Below are 22,131 nucleotides of genomic sequence, written 5' to 3' on the forward strand. Positions count from 1 at the left end.
GACTGCGGACCCCAAAGCGGCTCATGAGGCCCTTGATGAACTTGACGGCCGAGCCAGCTGGGATGGTGCGCACGGGCTCAACCTCTGCCCACTTGGTGAACTTGTCAATGGCGACGTAGAGGTAGCGGTAGCTCCCGGCCGCTCAGGGAAACGGGCCCAGGATATCAAGCCCCCAGACCACAAACTGCCATGAGAGCAGGATGGTTTGGAGGCCTTGAGCAGGCTGGTGGATCTATTTGGCATGGAATTGACATGCCTCGCGGGATCCTACTAGCTCAGTGGCGCCGTTGAGCATCGTGGGCCAGTAGAAACTGCTATGAAATGCATTGCCCATGAGGGTGCGCGACGAAGAGTGATGCCCACAATCCCCGCTGTGGATGTCAACCAGCAGATCACGCCCGTGCTCCCTGGAGATGCAGTGCAGACAGATGTCGTTTGGGCGCCTTCGGTACAGCTCGCCGTCCTGGATGTAGTAAGCGGGGGCCTGGCGGGCCACGTGTTTCGTGTCTTCCTCCTTCTCTAGCAAGGTGCCTCGGAGCAGGTACGCCTTGAACTCCTCTATCCAGCACCCCTCCCGAGGTTCGAGCGTGAGGAGTAGGCGAGCTCCGGACGTTGGACCGTAGGCTGGGGCACCCGAGGCAGGTGCCATCGGTGGTTCCTCCCGGAGCAGCGTCAGTCCTGCAGCGGGAGGAGCTGCCGATGGCTTGAAGAGCCGCTCTTCAAAGATGCCAGGCTTCTGGGGTTCGCGTCGGGACGCCCTCTTGGCGATGTCGTCCGCCTCCTTGTTCGTGTCACGTGGTACGTGCTGCAATTCCAAGCCCAAGAATCATTTTTCAATTTTGCGTACCTCCTCTAGATACGCCTCCATGTGCTCATCCTTTGGCTTGTACTCCTAGTTGGAGAAGTTGACGAGGAGCTAAGAGTCACCCTTGATGGTGAGACGCCTGACCCCAGAGCCACTGCGGCCTTGAGGCCGGCGATCAGTCCCTCGTATTCCGCAATGTTGTTGGAGACCTTCTCACCATGCTGGAAGCAGAGTTGCACGGCGTAGTAGAGCTTGTCCTGAGTAGGCAAGATGAGCATGGCTCCAGCCCCCGTGCCCTGTCGTGCAAATGCGCCATCAAAGTACGTGACCCAGCCATTCGGTGCCTCATTATCGGCCATGAGGGAATGGTCTTCACCCAACCCTCAGTCAGGGGCGTCAGTCCATTCTGCTTGCTTATGAAATTTGTTTGTGAAGTCTACAATTCCTCTTGAAAAAGTAAGTGGTTTCACCAACAGCTGGAACCATGAGAGTGAACCACACATGATGGAGGAACATCCACTGCAATGTGATTTGGTATTCTCTCGATCACACGGCGAGACTATTTTAGGAATTCAAACTTTAACTTAGGCAAAATGATGCCCACTGTATAATCGGACCAAAGCAATGAAGCACCTAGTGTTGGCCAATAAATAGTACATCACTACTTTTGTGCAATTCATGAAGTGACTATCCAATCTTTCTGTGTATATTTTCAAATGGCACTGCATGCAGTGACTATACTATTCTCTTGTGAAATTCCACCAAAATTGAGGTCACTTTGTTTGTTTGCCAAATAGCAATGGGCAGACATATATCTGCACAAATATCAAGAAGCTAGTAAACATATACCGCACCTTGTATTTTCGGTTTAAACATGTCTCTTCTAGTCGTTTCCCCTTACCATCTGTCATGTTTTGCACTGGACAATTTGATATTGTCATGTTTTGCCCTGGACAATTTCGTACTGGATTGAATTGCTGGTATAGAGCAGAAATATAGCGCCTATTCTTCAGCAGACCAAGGATATCCATGTTCGTAGTGATGGAAGAGTTGAAATCGATACAACCAAAATTGAGCATCCTATCATTGAATCATGTCCTGCACCTCCAATGTAGGTCCACCCTGCCAATAAATTTACATGCAAACCACTAACATTACTACCTAATGACAATACAAAAAGAGTATCAAGATAGTAGCAAACCATGTACCTTCGTAATGAACAGCTCATAGTGCCACCAATTGGATATACCGGTTTGGAAGAAAACAAGCTCATATTGTTGAACCATTTGGACTTTTTGTGCAGTTCCACTAAAATTGAGCATCCCTGTTTGCACAGATATTGGAAGTGTGATTACTACAAAAGTGGCACTAGTTGAAGCATAGACTCACAAATATAAGCATTCCAATTTCTTAATGGGAAAAGGTAGCAAGACTGTTTCTAACCACCGTTTTGAAGGAATAAATAAGGCAACAGCGGCTGATGTCAGGAAGGCAAACATAGTATTTTCTGAAAGATTGAGCCATTCATGACCTTTCCTCTTCTTTTAAGCATATTTTGTGCAGTTCAACTAAAATAAAACGCCATCACCACCTTGACAATTCAGTGACATTGTACAAAAAGCAATGACTTACCATTACATCATGATGTCAAGTATGTGATCGATAGGCATTAGAGACAAACATGCATACCTCCTCCGATATCATAATGAACATTAATTTTAACAAAAGTGTGACTAGCTTTACCGACATAATTTGAGTGAACTCTACACCCTCTGTTTATTAATATAAGACATTTTCACAGTTCAATTTAAAGTACCCAAACGTCTAGTATTTAGAAAAACAGGTAGTAGTTTTCTTGAGCACATATCTGGGAAAGCTTGCCACACCTTATATATGTCCATACGCTAATGCAACACCATTTGAATAGTATAAATATATACTAATCCAGTAGCTAGTGCAATAATAGAGTAGTTTTTCTATTACGAGGTACAGTACAATGGTTTTACTGAACATATTTCCATAAGCTAGCACTGGAAGATTTCTATAAGCATTAACTATACAAAATGTAAAGGTAACAAGTTTCAGCATTGGTATACTAGTTGTGCAACAACATTAAACAAAATACAAAAGTCTGAAGGTAACTAGCATTATTAACTAATGACAGTGTAAAAATTGCAAACCATGTACCTTCAAAGTAAATATCATTTCAAACTCGAGGGGACTTGAAAAATTTCCATCCCAATCTTGATAATCGATCGAACATAAAAACTTGATTAACCGAATCAAGAAAACAGCCGGAGGAGGAGGTGCCCACTCTTGAACTTTCCTCTTCTCTTCATAATTTTTTGTGCAGTTTAACCAAAATAAAGTGACATCAGCGCCTTGGCATTTTAGTGACATTGTACAAAAAATTTGACTTATCTCATGAAAGTGAGGTGTGTACTCTATAAGCATTAACAGTGCAAAAATCTGAAGGTAGTAACAAGTTTCATCGTTGGTTTACTGGCTATGCAACAACATTAGAATGCCTTAGCTGAAAAATCTTTAATACAACCACAATCAGCAGCTAAGCCTGAAATAATCCAGGGATATTAAATGGCATTGCTTAAATTTATCGGTGGCATTAGACAGAGTGCAGCATTAGTTAAATGTGGCATCACTTTAGCAGTAGCATTGCTTGACTTTACTGATGGCGTTATACTAACAGCAAAAAATTGGCAATAAGAGCATGCGAGGCTGTGACGCCCCGAGACCGACACTCCAGATGCCATCCATGTTTCTCCTTGTCGCCGTGTGTTTTTATTGATTGTTGCATCATCTTGCTTATGTTATCTTTTCTTTTCTCTTGTGCATTTCTTCTTCTTGTATGTTGCTTTGTGTGTTGCAGTCATCATAATGTGTTGTGCTTCATGTGTGTTCAACTCCTGCATTGTCTCTCTCTCAACTTCATCTTCTTCTCCACCCATGACCCATTGCATGACCATCTTCTTCCCTTTCTTCTTTTCCATTTATTTGGGGTATTTATTTCCCTTTTTCCATTAATGCTCATTCTTTCCCTATATCTAATTCACCATGCCTACTTGTTCTCTATCAAATTTTCTTCCCTTTTGAAGTTGTTTTTGGTTGGGTTCAAAATTGCATCAAGTTTGAAGTTAATTCAAACTTGGTTTAATTTTCTACCTTTAAAAATGCCCTAAGAAATTTATTCAAATATTACATAAGTCCTGGACCCCATAGCATTTTTCCTCTTTGTCAGAAACCTCCCTTAGATCCCTGCACATTTCTTTTTATTTGCTATTTGTGGAATTTAAATAAAGAAGAGAAGAGGGAGGGAGAAGGGGGCCCAGCCAGGCCACCGGCCACTTGGGCCTCCTAGCAGACCGGCCCACCTAACCCTCTAACCTAGCCTCGACCGACCTCTCCCTCTCGTTACCCAGTGCCGCCGCCATCTCCCTCGCTCGTCTCGATCCCCATCTCACTCTCTCCCTCTTGATCCTAAGCGCCTCCCTCTGTAGCGCCACCCACCCGCACTAGGGAGGAGTCCCGCTCGGCCCCTCGTCCTCCTCCCATAGCAGCCCTCGCATCCGCGTCTGGCCCGAGCGCCTCTCCTTTCCTGCACCTCGTCCCCGACGCCGGCAATCCCGCCATCGCGCGTGACCACGCCGGCCTCTCCTTCCTCCCAACCTCAGCCATGGACGTGCACTGCCGCTACTCTGTTGCACGCGTCCTGCCTCCTCTCGTCGACGCCCAAGCCAGGACTCCCTCGCCGCCGCAGGACCTCCCCGAACTGCCTTCTCCTTCCCGAGCTCGTGGATGCCCGGCCTCCCTCCGTTTCGTCCCTGCTGCCAAGACCTTCGCCGTCTGCCCGCCATGACCTCCTGCCATGGGCCAGAGGAGCCATGTCGCGCATCTCCGGCCTCGTCCCCGACCTCTGCTGCCCGGATCCCAGCGCCGGCGACCCCTCCAACCGTGCAGGGCTCCTCTCCATGCACGCATGCACCCCTGCATCACTCCCGAAAGCCAGCCCGCGCGCGACCCCGACGCCCTGCTCCAACTGCTGTTCCCGCGCGTCGCCGTGCTCCTGTTCCGTTGTGTTCCAGCCCGAAGGAGTTGGCTGCATCAACCTCTTGAACACCTCCGACCCTCCGATCACCACCAAGGCTTCATTGGCCTCCTCACAGCGCGCGTGCCGAGCTGCCCCTGCCTCGTTCGACCACCACCATCGCCTCCTTGCTGCTGTCTACCCGAGGCCCTTGTGTTGCTTCATGTTGTACCGTCAAGACCGCAAGTACGACTACCACACCAGAACGCCAAGTACTTGGTTACACCGAGTTCCTCTCCGAACGTGTGTACAACTACCGTGGCTGAAGACCCATATACGACTACCATCTACGATGAACTGTCTAACGGAACCGTCAAGTTCGACTACGACTTGTGTACGACTACGCGGGATTCCTCAGACGCCAAGTTCAACGATGGATCAATTTCCTCGTCGTGACCACGAACATCTACGGAAACTCGTGAAACTATGAACGTGAACGACTACCGTCGACCCCAAGTTACTCGGATTCGTCAAGTTCCTCTTAGAAACGTGTACCACTACCGTCGAGGACCGATAGTTCCACTACTTCTACTATCGTCGCCACGAACATCTACTTCCACTACCGTCGCCGAGATCGCGAGAACCTCTACCGATGACCTCGGAACATGTACGACGACCATTGTCGAAGACCTGTACCTCTACCGCTTCCCGAACATGTACCACGACTTCCGGGAACCGCTACTTCCACGACGGCCGTGAACGACTACTTCCCTTGACAAACTCGATACGCTTCAAAAACGCACGCTTCGAAGGTATAATTCCAAGACGACCGTCCGAGAACTATTGCTTGTGTTGTATGAGATGCACCCTTTGTCTGCACCGTGTCCGTAGTGTCTCTCGCTTCCATGCCATCGACTCATGGGAAACCAGTAACCGGGATCACCCCACCATCTTTTGCACGCTCCCACCACACTTCCTTTTGCACTGCTATCTCCATGAGCTACCAGAACCGATATGTTGTTGTGGCATCATTTTTGGATTCGTTGATGTTGCCCCCTTTTCCTTTTGCCATGGCAACAATGCTTCGTATCATGTTCATGTCAACCTTTTCATAAAATTGCATAAAACTTGCACATATCATCCGCATCATGATAACAAAATTTAAAATGGTTAAAATTGTTGTTTGCATTAAAATTGCTAAATGCACATGAGGATTTGCTGGAATTGTTGTTTGTTGTTTCCGGCCTCATTTAAACTTGCCTAAATAATTAGTTTATTTATGCTTCACCCTCTTGCCATGTTTAACAACATTTAATATTGTTGGGTACATAACCGAGAGAGAACTAAATAAGTCATGTGGTGTTTCGTCAATATGCAACTCGTTGCATATTGAGCTCCACTTAATTTGTAGTATTGTTTATGCACTTTGCCATGCCATACCTCATTAAACCGGACATGCATCATACTTGGTTGTGCATCATGCCATGTTTATGTGATGGTTGTTTACTATGTTTCTTGCTTCTTTCCGGGTTGCTTCTCTCGTTAGCTTCGGTTCCGTTCCGGAGTTGTGAGGATGCGTTCGACTACGTCCGTTTGCCTTCTTCTTGGACCCGTTCATCTTCCTTGCGGGATCTCAGGCAAGATGACCATACCCTCGAAATCACTTCTATCTTTGCTTGCTAGTTGTTCGTTCTATTGCTATGCCGTGCTACCTACCACTTGTCATATCATGCCTCCCATATTGTCATGTCAAGCCTCTGACCCACCTTCCTAGCAAACCGTTGCTTGGATATGTTACCGCCTTTGCTCAGCCCCTCTTATAGCGTTGTTAGTTGAAGGTGAAGTTGAAGTTTGTTCCATGTTGGAACATGGATATTGTTGGGATATCATTATTATATCTTATTTACTTTAATACATCTATATACTTGGTAAAGGGTGGAAGGCTCGGCCTTATGCCTGGTGTTTTGTTCCACTCTTTCCGCCCTAGTTTTCGTCATACCAGTGTTATGTTCCTTGATTTTGCGTTCCTTACGTGATTGGGTGTTATGGGAACTGAAAGTGCATTATATCGACTAGAGGGGGGGTGAATAGGCGATTTTTATGAAATTCTTCACTGACGAATTTGCTGGTGAGGAAATTCCTTAGTGAAGAACTACTGGCAGCGGAATAAGTACTCAAAAGTAAACATAACAGAATACAAGCATAGTCATCATGATGAAATGAAGACAGGCACAGAGTACAGGAAGCGTAAGCAAAAGATAACACAGGATGAAGACAAACAGACTGAAGAAATTGAACTGGGGAAATTGAGAAAGTCTTCAATCAAAGTCTTCAAACACAGATATGATCAAGCACACAACACAGTTATGAGGAAATGAACGAGTTGAGGGAATAGAACCAGTAAGCTTGGTGAAGACAATGATTTGGTAGACCAGTTCCAACTGTTGTCTCAGTTGTACGTCTGGTTGGAGCGGCTGAGTATTTAAACTCGAGGACACACAGTCCCGGACACCCAGTCCTGAGCACGCAGCTCAGGACACCAAGTCCTCACCGTATTCTCCTTGAGCTAAGGTCACACAGACCTCGCCCAATCACTCGTGGTAAGTCTTCAGGCGACTTCCAAACATTCACAAACTTGGTCACTCGGCGATCCACAATTCCTCTTGGATGCTCTAGACCATGACGCCTAACCGTCTGGAAGAAGCACAGTCTTCAAAGGTAACAAGCGTCGGATCCACGCAGGATCAATCTCTTCAGTGATGCTCAATCACTTGGGTTTTGTAGGTGTTTGGGTTTGGGTTTTTCCTCAGTTGATGATTTTCTCTCAAAGTCCTCGAAGGATGGGTTGCTCTCAAATGAGAAGTGTCAGTTTCTCTTGGAGCAGCCAACCAGATAGTGGTTGTAGGGGGCGGCTATTTATAGCCTAGGGAGCAGCCCGACATGATAAGACATAAATGCCCTTCAATGATATGACCGTTAGGTGGATAGATATTTTGGGACAGCTGGCGCATAGCACAGCAACAGTCGGAATTTTGAGTAGCAAAATCCTCAGGGCTATCATGTTCCTCACTGTGTAGGCAATCCGCACTGGCGAATTCCTAACTCCTCAGTCAGAACAAATTCCTCAGAGACCAGAAGAACTTCGTCTCTATCACTGAAGAATATGACTGGATTGTATGAGATTTCCAATGGTTTCACTCGAAGGGATTGGTAGGTGTAGGATTTTTAGTTGACCATCACATGGAAATTTTTCCTTAGTATTTCCTCGACCCCCTTTAACAGTACGGTGTTTCCTATGACTCAAGAAAGAGAAAATGAAACTACGAAAACAAAAGTCTTCACGCTTCATGTTCCTCGAATGAATACCAAGTCTTCAAGGTCACACCAATTTCTTCACTTTCAAAGTCTTCAGAAAGCCAAAGTCTTCAGTCGAAGAACTTCATTTTTAGGGTCGACTTTCTCTGTAAATATCAAACTCCTCATAGACTTATAGACCAGTGTACACTCACAAACGCATTAGTCCCTTAACCTATAAGTCTTCAATACACCAAAATCACTAAGGGGCACTAGATGCACTTACAATCTCCCCCTTTTTGGTGATTGATGACAATATAGGTTAAGTTTTCAACGGGGATAAACATATGAAGTGTAAATACTGATATTGAGGAATTTGATTGCAAGATATAGAAGAACTCCCCTTGAATATGTGCATAGTGAGGAATTTGCTTTTGAAGCAATGCACACTTGAAGAGTTGAATCATGGAGATCTCCCCCTATATCTTGTAATTCATACATGCATTTGACATATAACAATGAAGAATTTGAAATTCATGATGAAATATGGTGACTAATGTAATTCAGCATGCGTGCAACAATATTAACGAGGAATGAGCATGCGGAAAAACATAACAAAAGTATCAGAGCACCATCGGGTTTAAGTTTACAACTCGATCCAATAAAGTCTCAGAAGAACGAGAGTTGTAACTTGAAAAAAACGCCCATATAGAAAGACCCGCTTGAAAACTAACTCAAAATTCTCCCCCTTTGTCATCAAATGACCAAAAGGATCGAATATGAGGACTAACGCCCCTGAAGAATATCAAGTTGATGAAGGAGCGCCAGCGTTGTTGGGGTCGTTTGTCGTAGTAGGGCCGGCCGCAGTGTTGTCCAAGTCTTCATTCTCATCAGTGTCGCGCGATGAAGAAAATGAGCTGGCCACCAGAGAAGGAACCTTGACCTTCTTGAATTTCTTCGATGGAGGTGCAGACCAGTCAAAATCTTCCTTGAGACCCATTTTCTTCAGATCTTCTTCACCATATAGATGTGACAGTATTGCCCAGGTGCGACCGAAGACTTCATGGAGGTAGTAATGGTTTTTCTTCACTGCATTGTGTGTAGCAGTCATGTTGTGAAGAAATGAACCAAACTGATGCTTAACCCATTTATGATTTCGATCCACCTTCTAGTGAAGACTAAGCAGAAGCTCATGATTAGTCATCACACGAGGAGAAGTGGCTTGAGGAGTGGACTTGGGTGCATTCGCAGAGTCATGTGTGGCAGAGTCATCATTGGTGGAATAAGAGGCGGCTTTGCGAAACTGACCATCCAATGGAGGAATGCCTTCATCTATAACAGCTGGTGCCTTGCCCTTTTCATCAACTGAAGAATAGGTTTGCTTGAGGACTTCAATTGGGGGCAAGTAGCCGAGGTGATTCTGAAAATCAGCTTTGTAGTTGAGTGGAGACCTTGTCCTGAGGAATCTCATAATCCAAGGTGCATAAGGCTTCAGCTCAAACGGAGATAGTGCAACATTTGCCAGAGTCCTCATGAAGAAATCATGATAATTGACAGGAATGCCATGAACGATGTTGAATACCAGATTCTTCATGATGCCAACAATTTCCTCATCAGATGAGTCGTGGCCTTTGATAGGACTCATTATCCTCGTAAGAATACGATAGACAGTTCTGGGCACATAAAGTAATTCCTTCATGAGGAATTTGGTTCCTGGGGCCTGACCTGGCTTCAAAGGTTTCATCAGAACCTGCATGTAGTGATTTGTAAGCTTAGGTTCACTGTAGATGCAACGAGCTTCTTCAAGGGGAGGACTGAGTGGTAAGACACGAAGCAATTCAGAAGTTGGTGCTTTGTAGTGAGTGTTTTCAGACATCCAGTCCAGCACCCATGAATTCACATCTTCAGAATCTCCTGTGAAGTGCAGCGTCGCATAAAATTTAAGAATCACTTCTTCATTCCAATCACAGATGTCAGAGCAAAAATTTAACAGTCTAGCGTCGTGAAGAACACTAAGGACTGGCACGAAACACGGCAGAGATTCCATATCCACGTGAGGAATGTGCTCATGGTAGAAGATTTTCTCTTTGTTGAACAGCACTGGGGAATAGAAATTGGCTTGACTAGTAGTCCAGAAATGCCTCTTCCTAATGCGAGCAGAGTTATAAGGGTTGTAGTCTTCAAAGAATACATGCTCGCCGAAGAAATCATCAGCCTTGAACTTTTTCTTGCTTGAGAATGGATCCTTTGGCTTGGGCAGAGGAGTGCCAGTGAGTTGCATCATGACCTCGGGAATCACAATCTCAGGTTCTTCATGCTGAGGATTTTCTGGTTCCTCTTCATTGGCAGTCTGCGTCTTCAGATGTTCAGCAGCAACAGTTTCTTCAGTGCTAGTGGCTGGAATTTCTTCACGCACAGATGAAGTGGGGTGAGTTTCTCCAGAGCTCATTTGAACAGTTTGTGCAGGTGACTGAGGTATTTGCTGCAACGGTGTGAACATTGGAGAGTTTGGATGCTGACTTTCCAGAATTCATCACTTATTACTGGTGTGGAGCAGCCAACGTCCACATCTTCATCTTCCATTTCTTCAATGCCAGCCTCTTCAGCTGTGAACTGAGGCATGGGCGAGGAGATGACAGGTGTTGAAGGGATCATATCCACTTTAATTTCTTCATCCAACTGCTCAGACGAAGCAGCAGAAGGAGTTTCTTCATCAGATCTGCTGGGGATCACATATTCTTCATCAAAAGGAACAAGGTCCTTCGATGTCATGGTTGAGATTGGAACAACTCAATGGGATTAGCAAATGAACTGGTCAAAGGCTTCATCTTCTTCGGAGCTGAAGAATATGAAGTAGCTGATGCTTTCCTTTTCTTCACTGTTGCACGCTCTGCAGCCTTGGTTTTCTTCACATCTGATGCAGATGGAAGTATCGGAGTTGGTGTTGGCGCAGGAGGAGCGGAGGAATCTGGTTGATTTTCTTCAGGCACAACTGATGCAGTTGCCCTGATTTCTTCAGGCGCACCACTAGTGGATGCCCTGGCAATTTCTTCAGCGGCTGGAATGCAGTCATCAGCCCTGGAACTCACATTTTCTTTAGCAGCCTGATTTTCATCAGTGGTACTGGCATATTTTTCAGTCGGCTGAGCAGATGCTTCAGCCTGAGGAACTTCCTGTTTTGTTGGGGCTGCAATATTTGAGGTGAAGTTATCAGCGAGTCTCACAAAACGAACTTTGGCTCCAAGCCAATCAACATGGTATGCGTCAAATTCATCACCGAGTTTCTTGATCTCAGATTGAGTAGTGACAAGTTCTTCAGTTGTCATAGATACAACGTTTTTCTTCAGATAGCGCTCCTTCTTGTACTACGCTTTCTTGATCTGCCTAGCCTTCTCAAGTTTCCATTTTTCTTCTTGTATGAAGGGGGTCAGCATGTGACTTTGGCCAGGAGTCAGCTTGAAGTCAGGCATGGGAGTGTTGGGGTCCTTGTGCCAAACATCAATGTATTCGAGGATCAACTTGGGATCCAAAAGCAGTGGCACATTTGTTCCCTTGGCTCTAGCGGCCCTGACTTGCCTATCTCTGATGATTTCAGCAAGTTCAACATCATCAGCTTCGTCTTCTTCAGACGGCAATTGGAAGGCGACCTGCTTCTTCTGAGGACTAGGGCGAGGACCTCGTCCATCAGTGGCCTTTGTCTTCAGTAGAGAGGGTTCCGTTGAGGAATTTGGTGCAGCTGAGGAACTAGCTGAAGCTCCTGAGGCAATTGAGATGCCTGCAGTCCTTTGGCACGAGGCATGATGCACAGGTGCTAAGGACTTTGTCGGAACAGCCGAGGACTTTGGAGGAGCTGAGGATTTTGAAGGAGCAGGAGCAACATGAGGAATTGGCCGTGAGGGCTTTGAGGATTCTGGCCGTGAGGGCATTGCTGATGAACTTGGCCTTGAGGGCACTGTTGGTGAAGCACTTGGCTTGCGCGCATGCTTCTTTGACATAGCCTTCTTCGACTTGACAGCACAGGCCTCAATAGAGGTAGCAGCAGCAGCAGAGTCTTCATTGAATTTCCTCACTACTTCTCTAGCTTGCCTGGCCAACTTGGCTTAGCGCTTGGCCCATTCATCAGGATAGTCCTCATCGCGCTTGAGGCTGGTGGGATCAGCTATTTGGCCAGGTACCAATGGAGGTCTTGGACATGGAGGATTGAGTGCGAATTTCTTCATGTACTTGGGACTAACATACCTGTACTCCCTCCACATCTTTCCCATCTCCTCTCTATCTTCTGAATGCGCACCTTGCACTGATTTTTGTCTTCCTCGGGAGGTGTGCAGTACCCAGCATATATATCATCAGGGATCTCAAACGCTGTGTTGACCTCAGCCCTCTTTCCTCCTTTCTGTGGCTTCTTACCGTCAGCCATTTTCTTCAGTTGAGGAATTTGAACAATTGAATTCTCTGAAGAAGTATGCAACTTTTCTTCGAGGAACGCTGCAAATGAGTTAAGTTTATGAGAACCTAGTGATTCAGCAGCTGACATGAGTACCTGTGAACAGAGTATAGTTGCGAGGAATTTGGAGAGGTCATATGCGTTCTCAGAAGGTTTTGTAAAAAGAAAAAGTTTGAGGAATTTGACCAGATGAGTCTTGAAGAATTTCACTAAGCGTTCTTTGTCTTAGCTTCAGAGATGTGTAGATCAAAAATCCACACATTTGAGGAATCTTGAAGAAAAACATAGCCTAGAGAAACGAATCAAGAACAGATGATATGTGAGGTTTTTAGTGTGTGAAGATATGAAGAAAAACACCTTTGAAGATTTTGTAGATAATCATTCGAATCAAAGAGGGCAGTAAAAGTAACTTTTAATTACCCTGGATGAAGAACACGACGAACAGTGAGGTGGAGAGGTGAAGTTCGTCTGTGTAGATCTTCCACGCCCTAACATGGCGGAGGAAGACGGCTACGGCGGCGGCGGAGTGAAGATTTCCGCGGCCGGCGCGAGTACGGCGGCGACAAGGTCGAGGCAGTGAAGCTCTTCCTCACCGGCAATGATGAAGTAGCGGCAGCTCTAGGGTTTGAGAAGCTCGAGCTGGAGAGAGGTCGAGCGGAGTAAAAGAAGTGAGGAAGGGGAAGAGGGGTATTTATAGCCACGGTGAAAAACTGTTCGCCCGAAGAAATTGGATGAACGTGCCCCTGAACCTTCTCATTCACTTGACATGTGTCACCCACGTACTGAGAGGTGGAGATCATGTGCGATCGTGGGTGAAAGGATAAGTGTATCGTGGGATGCGGAACGGTTTGAGCGGCAAAGCCGAAAATTTAGATAAGATAGGTTTTAAAGTTCCGTTCGCAATTTCTTCAGCTGACAAGGACACAGTGAAGATTTTGAACAAGTTTCAAATAGAACGCACATGACAAATTTGTGAACAGATTGGGTTGAGTATAGCATAGAGGGGGGAAGGGTCCGATGTCACAGCCCTAGCTTAGCTTTGCTTACTCTTGCATGATCATCATGGCATCATGTTTATTTTTTTTATGAAACTGAAATGGGGATGACAGAACCCCCAGCACCCCCCTTAAACCAACTAGGGTTTACTAAAATATTTTTCAATGATTTCAAAATGCCCTTTAAAAATGTTCATCATTTCTGGATCAAGGTGGAAGCATCTACCGAAAATGGTTGACATTTTTGCAGGACATATTTGGACTTTGAATTAATTCAACCATATTTGAATTGGAGCTATTTAAATGCTATATATATATTTTAGTTGCTCCAAAAATGTTGGAAATTGTTAAGGGTCACTGGAATAACTCAGAAAGCACCCATAATTATTTCCAGGATTTTATGAATGGTTTACTATTTATTTTAAACTAGAACAGAAAAATAGAAATTAGAAAAAGGTAACAGAAATAAAAGAGAGGAGCCTTACCGTGCAGCCCACCACTGTAGTGGCCTACTGGCCAAAGCCAGCCCGGCCCACCAGGGGCAGCACTGTCTTCTTCCTCCTGCCAGGAGGAGAAGCAGTTGCGTGCCCGATGCGCAGGCGAGTCGCGCTGGCTCCTCCCTGCCTGCGTGCGCCCCCCCCCCCCCCCCCCCCCCCGCCCCCCTCGACTGCCTGGTCACCGCCACGCACACACCCCCGACCCCCTCGTGCTCGCCCCTCTCTCCCTGGACCTCTTTGCCCTCCTCTGCTCTCTCTCTCTCTCTCGCGCGGCAACCCGAGCGCAGTCGTCACCACCGCCGCCGTTTAGCATGGCCATCGAGCTCCCCAGGAGTCGTTTCCGTGCCCCCGTGCTCCGCCCCAACCCCAAGCACCTCTCCGCCGACCAACGCAAGGCCAGACGACCCGAGGACGGCGCCGCGACCTTTCTTCCCCGTCCATGGCCGCCGGATGCTGCTGTCCGATTCGCCGTCGTCCCTGCCTCCCCGAGCTCCACGACTGGCTCTTTCGAACCGCGGTGAGCTACTGACCGTTTCCCCTCTGACCCCCTTGCTTGCTCCCGCCCTTTAGCCATAGCCCCGAGGTCACCCGAGGCCGCCGTCCGCCATGGCCGGCAAGCCCGCGCTCCCAAGCCTCTCCTCCTCGCTCCAGGGGCATCGACACGCTCCTGGCGCCTCCAGGAGGCTGCCTAGCCACTACGTTTGCTCACTCAAGCACTAGAGCCCCAGACCCGCTCGATCCCAACTCCGGCCGCCGCTTCTGCCCGCCGCCGTTGCCGCGACACGCCGTTCCCGGCAACCCCGCTTGCACCGTTGGATGCGGCCGAGCGCCAGCTTTCCAACGGGACCGACCGCGGCCGAAACCGTCCCCTGTAGCGCTTCCCACCTCGTCTCCGTCGTCGGCTTTGGTCGCCACCGGCTGAACTCTGGCGAGGCTGACGTGGCGCCACCATTAGGGGCTAATCACGCCCTAATTAACCCCCCTTGCTCACTCACAAATGGGCCCCACGTCCTAATTAACCCCAGCTTTATTTCTGCTTAGATTAGTCATAACCCCGCGGGACCCACGCGTCAACTTTGACCTTGCTGACGTGGCCTTTGACCGGCCCCACACGTCAGTGACTCATGCCAGCGGTGTGTCACTGACCAGTAGGCCCCACAGGTCAGGTTTGACCTAGCCAGCCACAGTTGACCTGATGACGTCACTCTTACGTCATGCTGACGCAGTAAAACCTTTTCTGGATTTTAAATAAATCTAAATGATTTATTCATTTTCAGAAAATATCCAAAACTTTGAAATATCATATAAAATTAACCGGAACTCAGAATGAAATAATTTACATATGAAAAATTATCAGAAAAATCCAAAGAATCTAAATATGGTATTTTCATGCATGTTTGAACAAGTTAACCTCACTGAATAGGACAATTCATGATTATGCAATAAATGGTAATTGGTTATGGAGTTGGAATTTGCTATAGGTTTGAATTCCACTTCAATGAATATGACTAACTGTTGCACTAGGTCAATTCAGTACCTTAATATGACATATCATTCATATGTATGTGCATTGCATTGATTGCGGTTCATTTTGTGTTTGCCGGTGGTTGTTCCCTCTCGGTAGACGTTCGTTCCGACGATGAGTTTGATGACACCGATGAAGAGTTATATCATCTTCAGAAGTGCCAGGCAAGCAAAACCCCCTTGTTCATTCCGATACAATCCCACCCTCTCGCTCCTGCTCTCTTTTACTGCATTAGGGAAACAACGATTCAACTGTTACATGTTGCGGTGGTTGAACCCCTTTCCTCTGCATGACCTGTCATTGCCACAGTAAATATATGAAACCCACTAGCATGAGTAGGAGTTGTTTGAGCCCTGATGTGCCTACTCATTCATGTTTGCTTGTCATGCCTTCTATTGCTTAGAGGTTTGTCAGGTCTGATATATCGGGGATGAATTGGAAAGTTGTGAACATGTCCTACTGTGTGTGAGCTAAATGTGTGAACACGATTTGGTAAAGGTAGCGGTGAGAGGCCATGTAGGAGTACATGGTGGGTTGTCTCATTGAAACCGTTCTCAGGAACTGAGTTCTGTGTTTGTGATACATGACACAGCTACTACCACACATTGGGCCCTGAAATATGACCCCGCTCGACTTACTGACCCCTCTCGTCCTCTGTCCAGGAGTTGCAACTACTTTCTGGTGTTTATAGGATGTGTGTTGGCGGCCGTGCGTAGCGTTGACCCTAGGGGTGGGCTATGATGCGGTAGATACACCGTGGCACGGTGTACTGAGCGCCTGTTTGGTGTCTCGGGAACCCTGCACACATCGTTTGGGGCTGTGAGCGAAACTCCGGCCAGATCTCCTCGCGGATGGAACCCGAATAGGCGATAAACCTGGACTAGAGACTTGTGCGGTTAGTCAGGTCATGGTCTACACCCACGTCGGCTTTTGCTTGAAGTCTGCCGAGCACATGTCGTGTGCAGAAGCTAAGTGGTGGAAACATGTGTGATGAAGTACACCCCTGCAGGGTATAAAACTATTCGAATAGCCGCGTCCGCGGTAAAGGACTTCTAGGTTGCCTATAACAGTTCATAGACAAGTGAAAGTGGATACTCTAAAACTCGCAAGATAAGTGTGAGTGCTATGGATGGCCTTCTCGTAGGGAGACGGGAGCGGATCCATAGTGGTGTATTGAATGGTGAATATGTGGACTCGTGTGCGCCGCCTCAAAAGAGTTGCTTGCAGTCGTAGTTCAGGTTAGCCACTAAGTCAAAGCTGGCCTGCTGCAGTTAAACTCCACCCCCCCTTGTTGATACCGATGCATATGTAGTTAGTTTTGATGTAAGTCTTGCTGGGTACATTTGTACTCACGTTTGCATATTCTATGTTTTTGCAGAGAGACGTCAGTCTCGCTAGTAGTTCCGTGTGGACTTCGACGTTTAGCTTGATACCTCAGCTACGATCTTGTGCCCTCGGCAGGATCTGGTAGATAGTCAGGCTTCTTAGCCTTTTTCATTTGTAGATGTCTGTACTCAGACATGTTAAGCTTCCGCATGTGCTTGATTTGTATGCTATGATTGTTGGGTCATGAGACCCATGTTTGTAATATCTCGCTCGTCGGAGCCTATTGAATAAATACTTGAGTCGTAGAGTTATGTTGTGATGCCATGTTGTATTTACACATATCGAGCAATTGTATGTATGATTGAAATGCTTGGTATGTGTGGGATCCGACAATCTAGTTGTTTATCCTTGGCAGCCTCTCTTGTGGGGAAATGTAGTCTAGTGCTTCCATGAGCCATAGTAGTCCACCACAGCCCGGTTCACCGGAGTCCTGCTAGCCCAGCACTATTGCTCAAGACACTTGATTGGCCGGCATGTGTTTCACTTCGTTCCTGTGTCTGTCCCTTCGGGGAAATGTCACGCGGTGACATCCGGAGTCCTGCCTAGCCTGCTACAGCCCGGGTTCCCGGAGTCTTGTTAGCCCAGTGCTACGGCCCGGATTCACACGCTGCTGACCGACATGCTCGATGTGTTTCATGTATGCCTGTCCCCATAGGTTGGTGCCGCTTTGGGTTCACGACTAGCCATGTCGGCCCGGGTTCTCTGTCATATGGATGCTAGCGACACCTATCATATACGTGAGCCAAAAGGCGCATACGGTCCCGGGCCATGGTAAGGCGACACCCGTAGGAATACCGTGCGTGAGGCAGCAAAGTGATATGAGGTGTTACCGGCTAGATCGATGTGACTTGGAATCAGGGTCCTGACAGCGTTGGTATCAGAGTCTGACTGCCTGTAGGATTACCAAGCTAAACTGGACGAAGTTGAGTCTAGAAATGCTTTAGTTATATAAGGGAATTGACTGTGGAAGGGAACGTAAGGCTCTTTTTACTCCTTATACCTCATGGCCTTCTGATCTGAGTCAACCTCTTCTCTTTTACGGGGATTAAGAACTAGGCCTTCTCATCTATCTATCAGGATGATGAGTTACTATGTTAGAGACTTATAGGATTGATGTATTCAAGCCTCTGTTCAGGTCCTACTACTTCCATGTGTTCTTAGTTGATCTGAGAACCTTGATATGGTGATGTTGAGCGGTCATGCCACTATTTTGCAGGATGTCTCAAATATTTTTGAGCATTTATAGCCGTTGCTGTCCGAGTCATCCCCGGTTTCTAACTAGTCTGATGCATTTGCAAATTCCTTCCTCCTGTTACCGACGTTCCTTTGGGCCAGTTTAACCACATTAATCGGTGAGATGAGGTACTCTATTACCTCGACATATATGTTGGAGCTATTATTATGACCCTAGGTGTCTTAGGGAGTCACCTAGTAATCTATCAATGCTTTGTGTTCCCGGTGTGATGATTCTGCCCACCATTCTCGAAAGCATTCCATGATGCCATTTAGTAGTAGGCATTCTACTCTTGGGTTCTTGACCCAAGATTCACTCTACTTACCTCGTGTCGATAGTGTTGCTCGTATCTTTAGGATATTAGTAACCTTTGCGATAGTCCTCGAGGTCCGTGGTATATCATTCTTCCAAATACCATGAACCATCCTTGGCAGGAGTTCTTTTGAACCAAGAGATCACAACAAGAGTGCTCTTGATGAGTTCTCCATGCAAAAAGTGTGAATTTGCCAGTCCCTCCTGTTCTGCATGGGTTATCTGGAAGAAATATGTTGAATTTTTTTCGGCATACTAATCCATGCATCCACAACTCAGAAAAAACATATGTTCCATTGAGTTGTCCCTTTTTAGTCGTCCTCTGACCTTCGTCTATCAATTGATAGTCAAGAGTATGCGTGCATTCGTTCATCGGTGTCTATCATTCTTGTGGTCCGTCAAGCCATTCTATTCCAGAATGACTAGGAGAAACAAGCTCCAGTACCTCATCCATTTCTAGGATTGGGTCAAAGCAGTTGTATTCCGCAGATCAAATGCCAATCCAGCATTTGCTTTGTTCTACCTTGGAGTGTTACCATCTTTATGTCAAGAATGTCATGAGAATTGCACCACCTCTTATGAATTCTTGACGCAGTGATACTTCTCGCTATCATTATTCATTCCTCGGTCCCGTGTTGTTGTAACCGGAATGCCGACAAGTGAACCATGATGTGTGAAATTTATACTCCTAGCAACCGTGTTGCTTGGTAGTTAATGGACAATATTCTCATTCTTAGTGTGATGGTTATTAAATCATCATCCTAAAATTGATCGTGCTACCTAGTCTTTATTTCTGGTGCACTCTTCGATCAATGAGTGAGGATTATTCAACCCCTTGCTTATTTGATCAGATCGTCTTGCCTTGAACAGCAAGATTGTTCTCGAGCTTAGTAACATATTGGTGGTTCGTGGTTTTCCAAAGATCTTCTCGGAAGTATTACTTGGTTGTCACCTGACCGCTGTGTTGAGTTCGTGATCAATTTGGTTTTCTTGTAAACCACCCCTTCTCCAAGAATCCGTGTTGGATATCCCTGAGCTGGTTGGTTAAGCTAAACAACAACTTGGAGAGTTGGAAGATAAAATCTTGTCTGACTTAGTTCATGTTAAGGGATATCTTTTTGTGTGTGTGTGTGTTCAAGAAAGATGGTATCTCCATCGATTGGTCCTCGTGATCAGTTGTTGGATCTATTGCCTTGTCAAAACTTTGACTTGAGTATGGGCTATCGTCAAGTCAAATTAGAACCAACGATGTTCGTAATGTTGTCTTACTCGTGGTTGACCCCTCAAGCATACACCATTACATCTTTTGGTCTGTCCAATGCTATCACCGTGTTCACATGATGGTGTAGGTCCAGTGATATGGAAATTCCGATGAGTTGCTGTTGAGCCATCCGCAGCATTTTGTATCCCCCATGGGTCATCTTGAACATCAACCTAGTGTTGGAAACTTTGTAAGCAATGTCTTCGTGTCCTGTTCATGAAGCTTATGCTTGGATGGAAGAAGTGACTTCCTTGAATTCATGTGCTTTAGGTGCAAGTTGCCGCTGTGAATTCGAGAAAGTTTGTTTTTGTTTCCTCTGGTCCCATCCCAAGTCAGTCATGCATGTGTGAAGTGTGTTATGGTTTGACAGGCTCGCTACCTCCATTCCATTTGTATTCTCTATCACACCAAGCCACTGGCTGATTTGTTCAGGGGAAAGAAGTTTCTTCATAAGAGCTAATCATATGACTTATGCAAGGACTTCGATATCCTTGATGATGGTTCCCAACTAGGAATCGGTAGTGTTTCATTGTAAGACTACTATGTGGTCATGCTTGTCTGGGACAACATGTTCACATGTGTTTAGCAGAACCAGCTCATGTTTTGGAGCTTACTACCATAGTCCATTTCCTGAGAATCTCGCAATGACATCTCGTCGATTTGTGTTGCAAACTTTCATTTTCTTTCTAGACTCGATGAGTCTGGAATATCCTAACACCAACCAGATCTGAATCTCAGGCAGATATGATGGTTGGAACGTACTCCAAGAACTATATTGTTGGTCCCTCTGTAACCGGTAACGTGGATGTCGTGGACAACACACCTAACCGGAAGGCCTATTATTGTAGTATCCTGGTTGAAGAAGTTGGTCACCTCCCCATAAGGATCTCACAGGATCTGCCTCCATAGTTATTCCTTATGGATTCTTGAGCTTCCAAAGTCCAACCTTTTACTTGATGTTCTAGATATCAAACCATATCTATGAATGGATTACGCTAGCACATCAAGGAGAACATTAGAGGCGGAGTGCTAAATGTCTCTCGGTCGATCGTCCAGATTCTGTTCCCTTAGCCTCGCTAAGGGAAGATCTGAGAAGGTTTTATCTTCCTTTGTATCCGCATCATCCATCACTAGTCATCATGGTAGTATGTTGTGTTGCCAGGATCCTTGCCACTGATGTTGGTAGAACCTTGATGAATATGGAAATGCTCAAGTTCTTGAGAGCACGCATAAGCAAAATCATCCCTTGCGTTGTCTTCAACAAGGTAGTCCACATCATCCATCCTAGTCCGAGTATGCCATCTCTTCGAGCTATCTCAAATGATCAATTGTAAATTGCCTTAAGCTGATATGAAGAGTTTCAATGATCTCTGAATCAAAAGTAATTCTTTTTGCCACTTAAGGGAATATTTCTGCGAGTCACCTTCCTTAAGATGTCTCGTTATGGTATTATGGCAATTATCTCCTTGCTACTTTGAAACCATGCACCATCCTATTTAAGCGTGGAATTGTTGCCTACCAAATTTGAACCTTTATCATCCGCTTCTTTCCATCACCCCTGATGTGTGTTTCGTGTCTCAGCTCAAGGGATGTTTTATATCTCACTCCATGAGTTGATCTTGAGTGCTTGATCTCCGAGGAGATCGATTCCTGTAGAATTTCTTTCTGCCGTCATCATGCTGGATGAAGATCCCGAAAGCAAAGACGTCAAGATCAAGATGACGCAATGAGTCAACATCCTCGGGAAGGGCAGTTGGATCGAGAAGACTGCGATAGTTTTGTGACCCCCTTGCTTCTTACCTCACGTCTTGAATCTCGGGCCGAGATTCTTGTTTAGTGGGGGTGAGTTGTCACAGCCCTAGCTTAGCTTTGCTTACTCTTGCATGATCATCATGGCATCATGTTTATTTTTTTTATGAAACTGAAATGGGGATGGCAGAACCCCCAGCACCCCCCTTAAACCAACTAGGGTTTACTAAAATCTTTTTCAATGATTTCAAAATGCCCTTTAAAAATGTTCATCATTTCTGGATCAAGGTGGAAGCATCTACCGAAAATGGTTGACATTTTTGCAGGACATATTTGGACTTTGAATTAATTCAACCATATTTGAATTGGAGCTATTTAAATGCTATATATATTTTAGTTGGTCCAAAAATGTTGGAAATTGTTAAGGGTCACTGGAATAACTCAGAAAGCACCCATAATTATTTCCAGGACTTTATGAATGGTTTACTATTTATTTTAAACCAGAACAGAAAAACAGAAATTAGAAAAGGTAACAGAAATAAAAGAGAGGAACCTTACCGTGCAGCCCACCACTGTAGTGGCCTACT

At 45.9% G+C, this 22,131-nt stretch overlaps 1 protein-coding gene across 1 annotated transcript; it reads right to left on the reverse strand.

The window, feature by feature from the left end:
- Positions 1–232: 232 nt before the first annotated feature.
- On the reverse strand, positions 233–868 carry LOC147979904 (uncharacterized). Its single transcript, XM_087515388.1, has 2 exons — positions 848–868; positions 233–805 (listed from the first exon to the last, which is right to left on the reverse strand). Exons 1-2 carry the CDS (start codon positions 866–868, stop codon positions 233–235), a joined length of 594 nt encoding a protein of 197 aa, XP_087371514.1.
- Positions 869–22,131: the final 21,263 nt, after the last annotated feature.

The sequence above is a fragment of the Triticum urartu genome, chromosome 3A (genome assembly GCF_056163025.1).
Source record: "Triticum urartu cultivar PI428250 chromosome 3A, HENAU_Tu73, whole genome shotgun sequence".
NCBI lineage: Eukaryota > Viridiplantae > Streptophyta > Magnoliopsida > Poales > Poaceae > Triticum > Triticum urartu.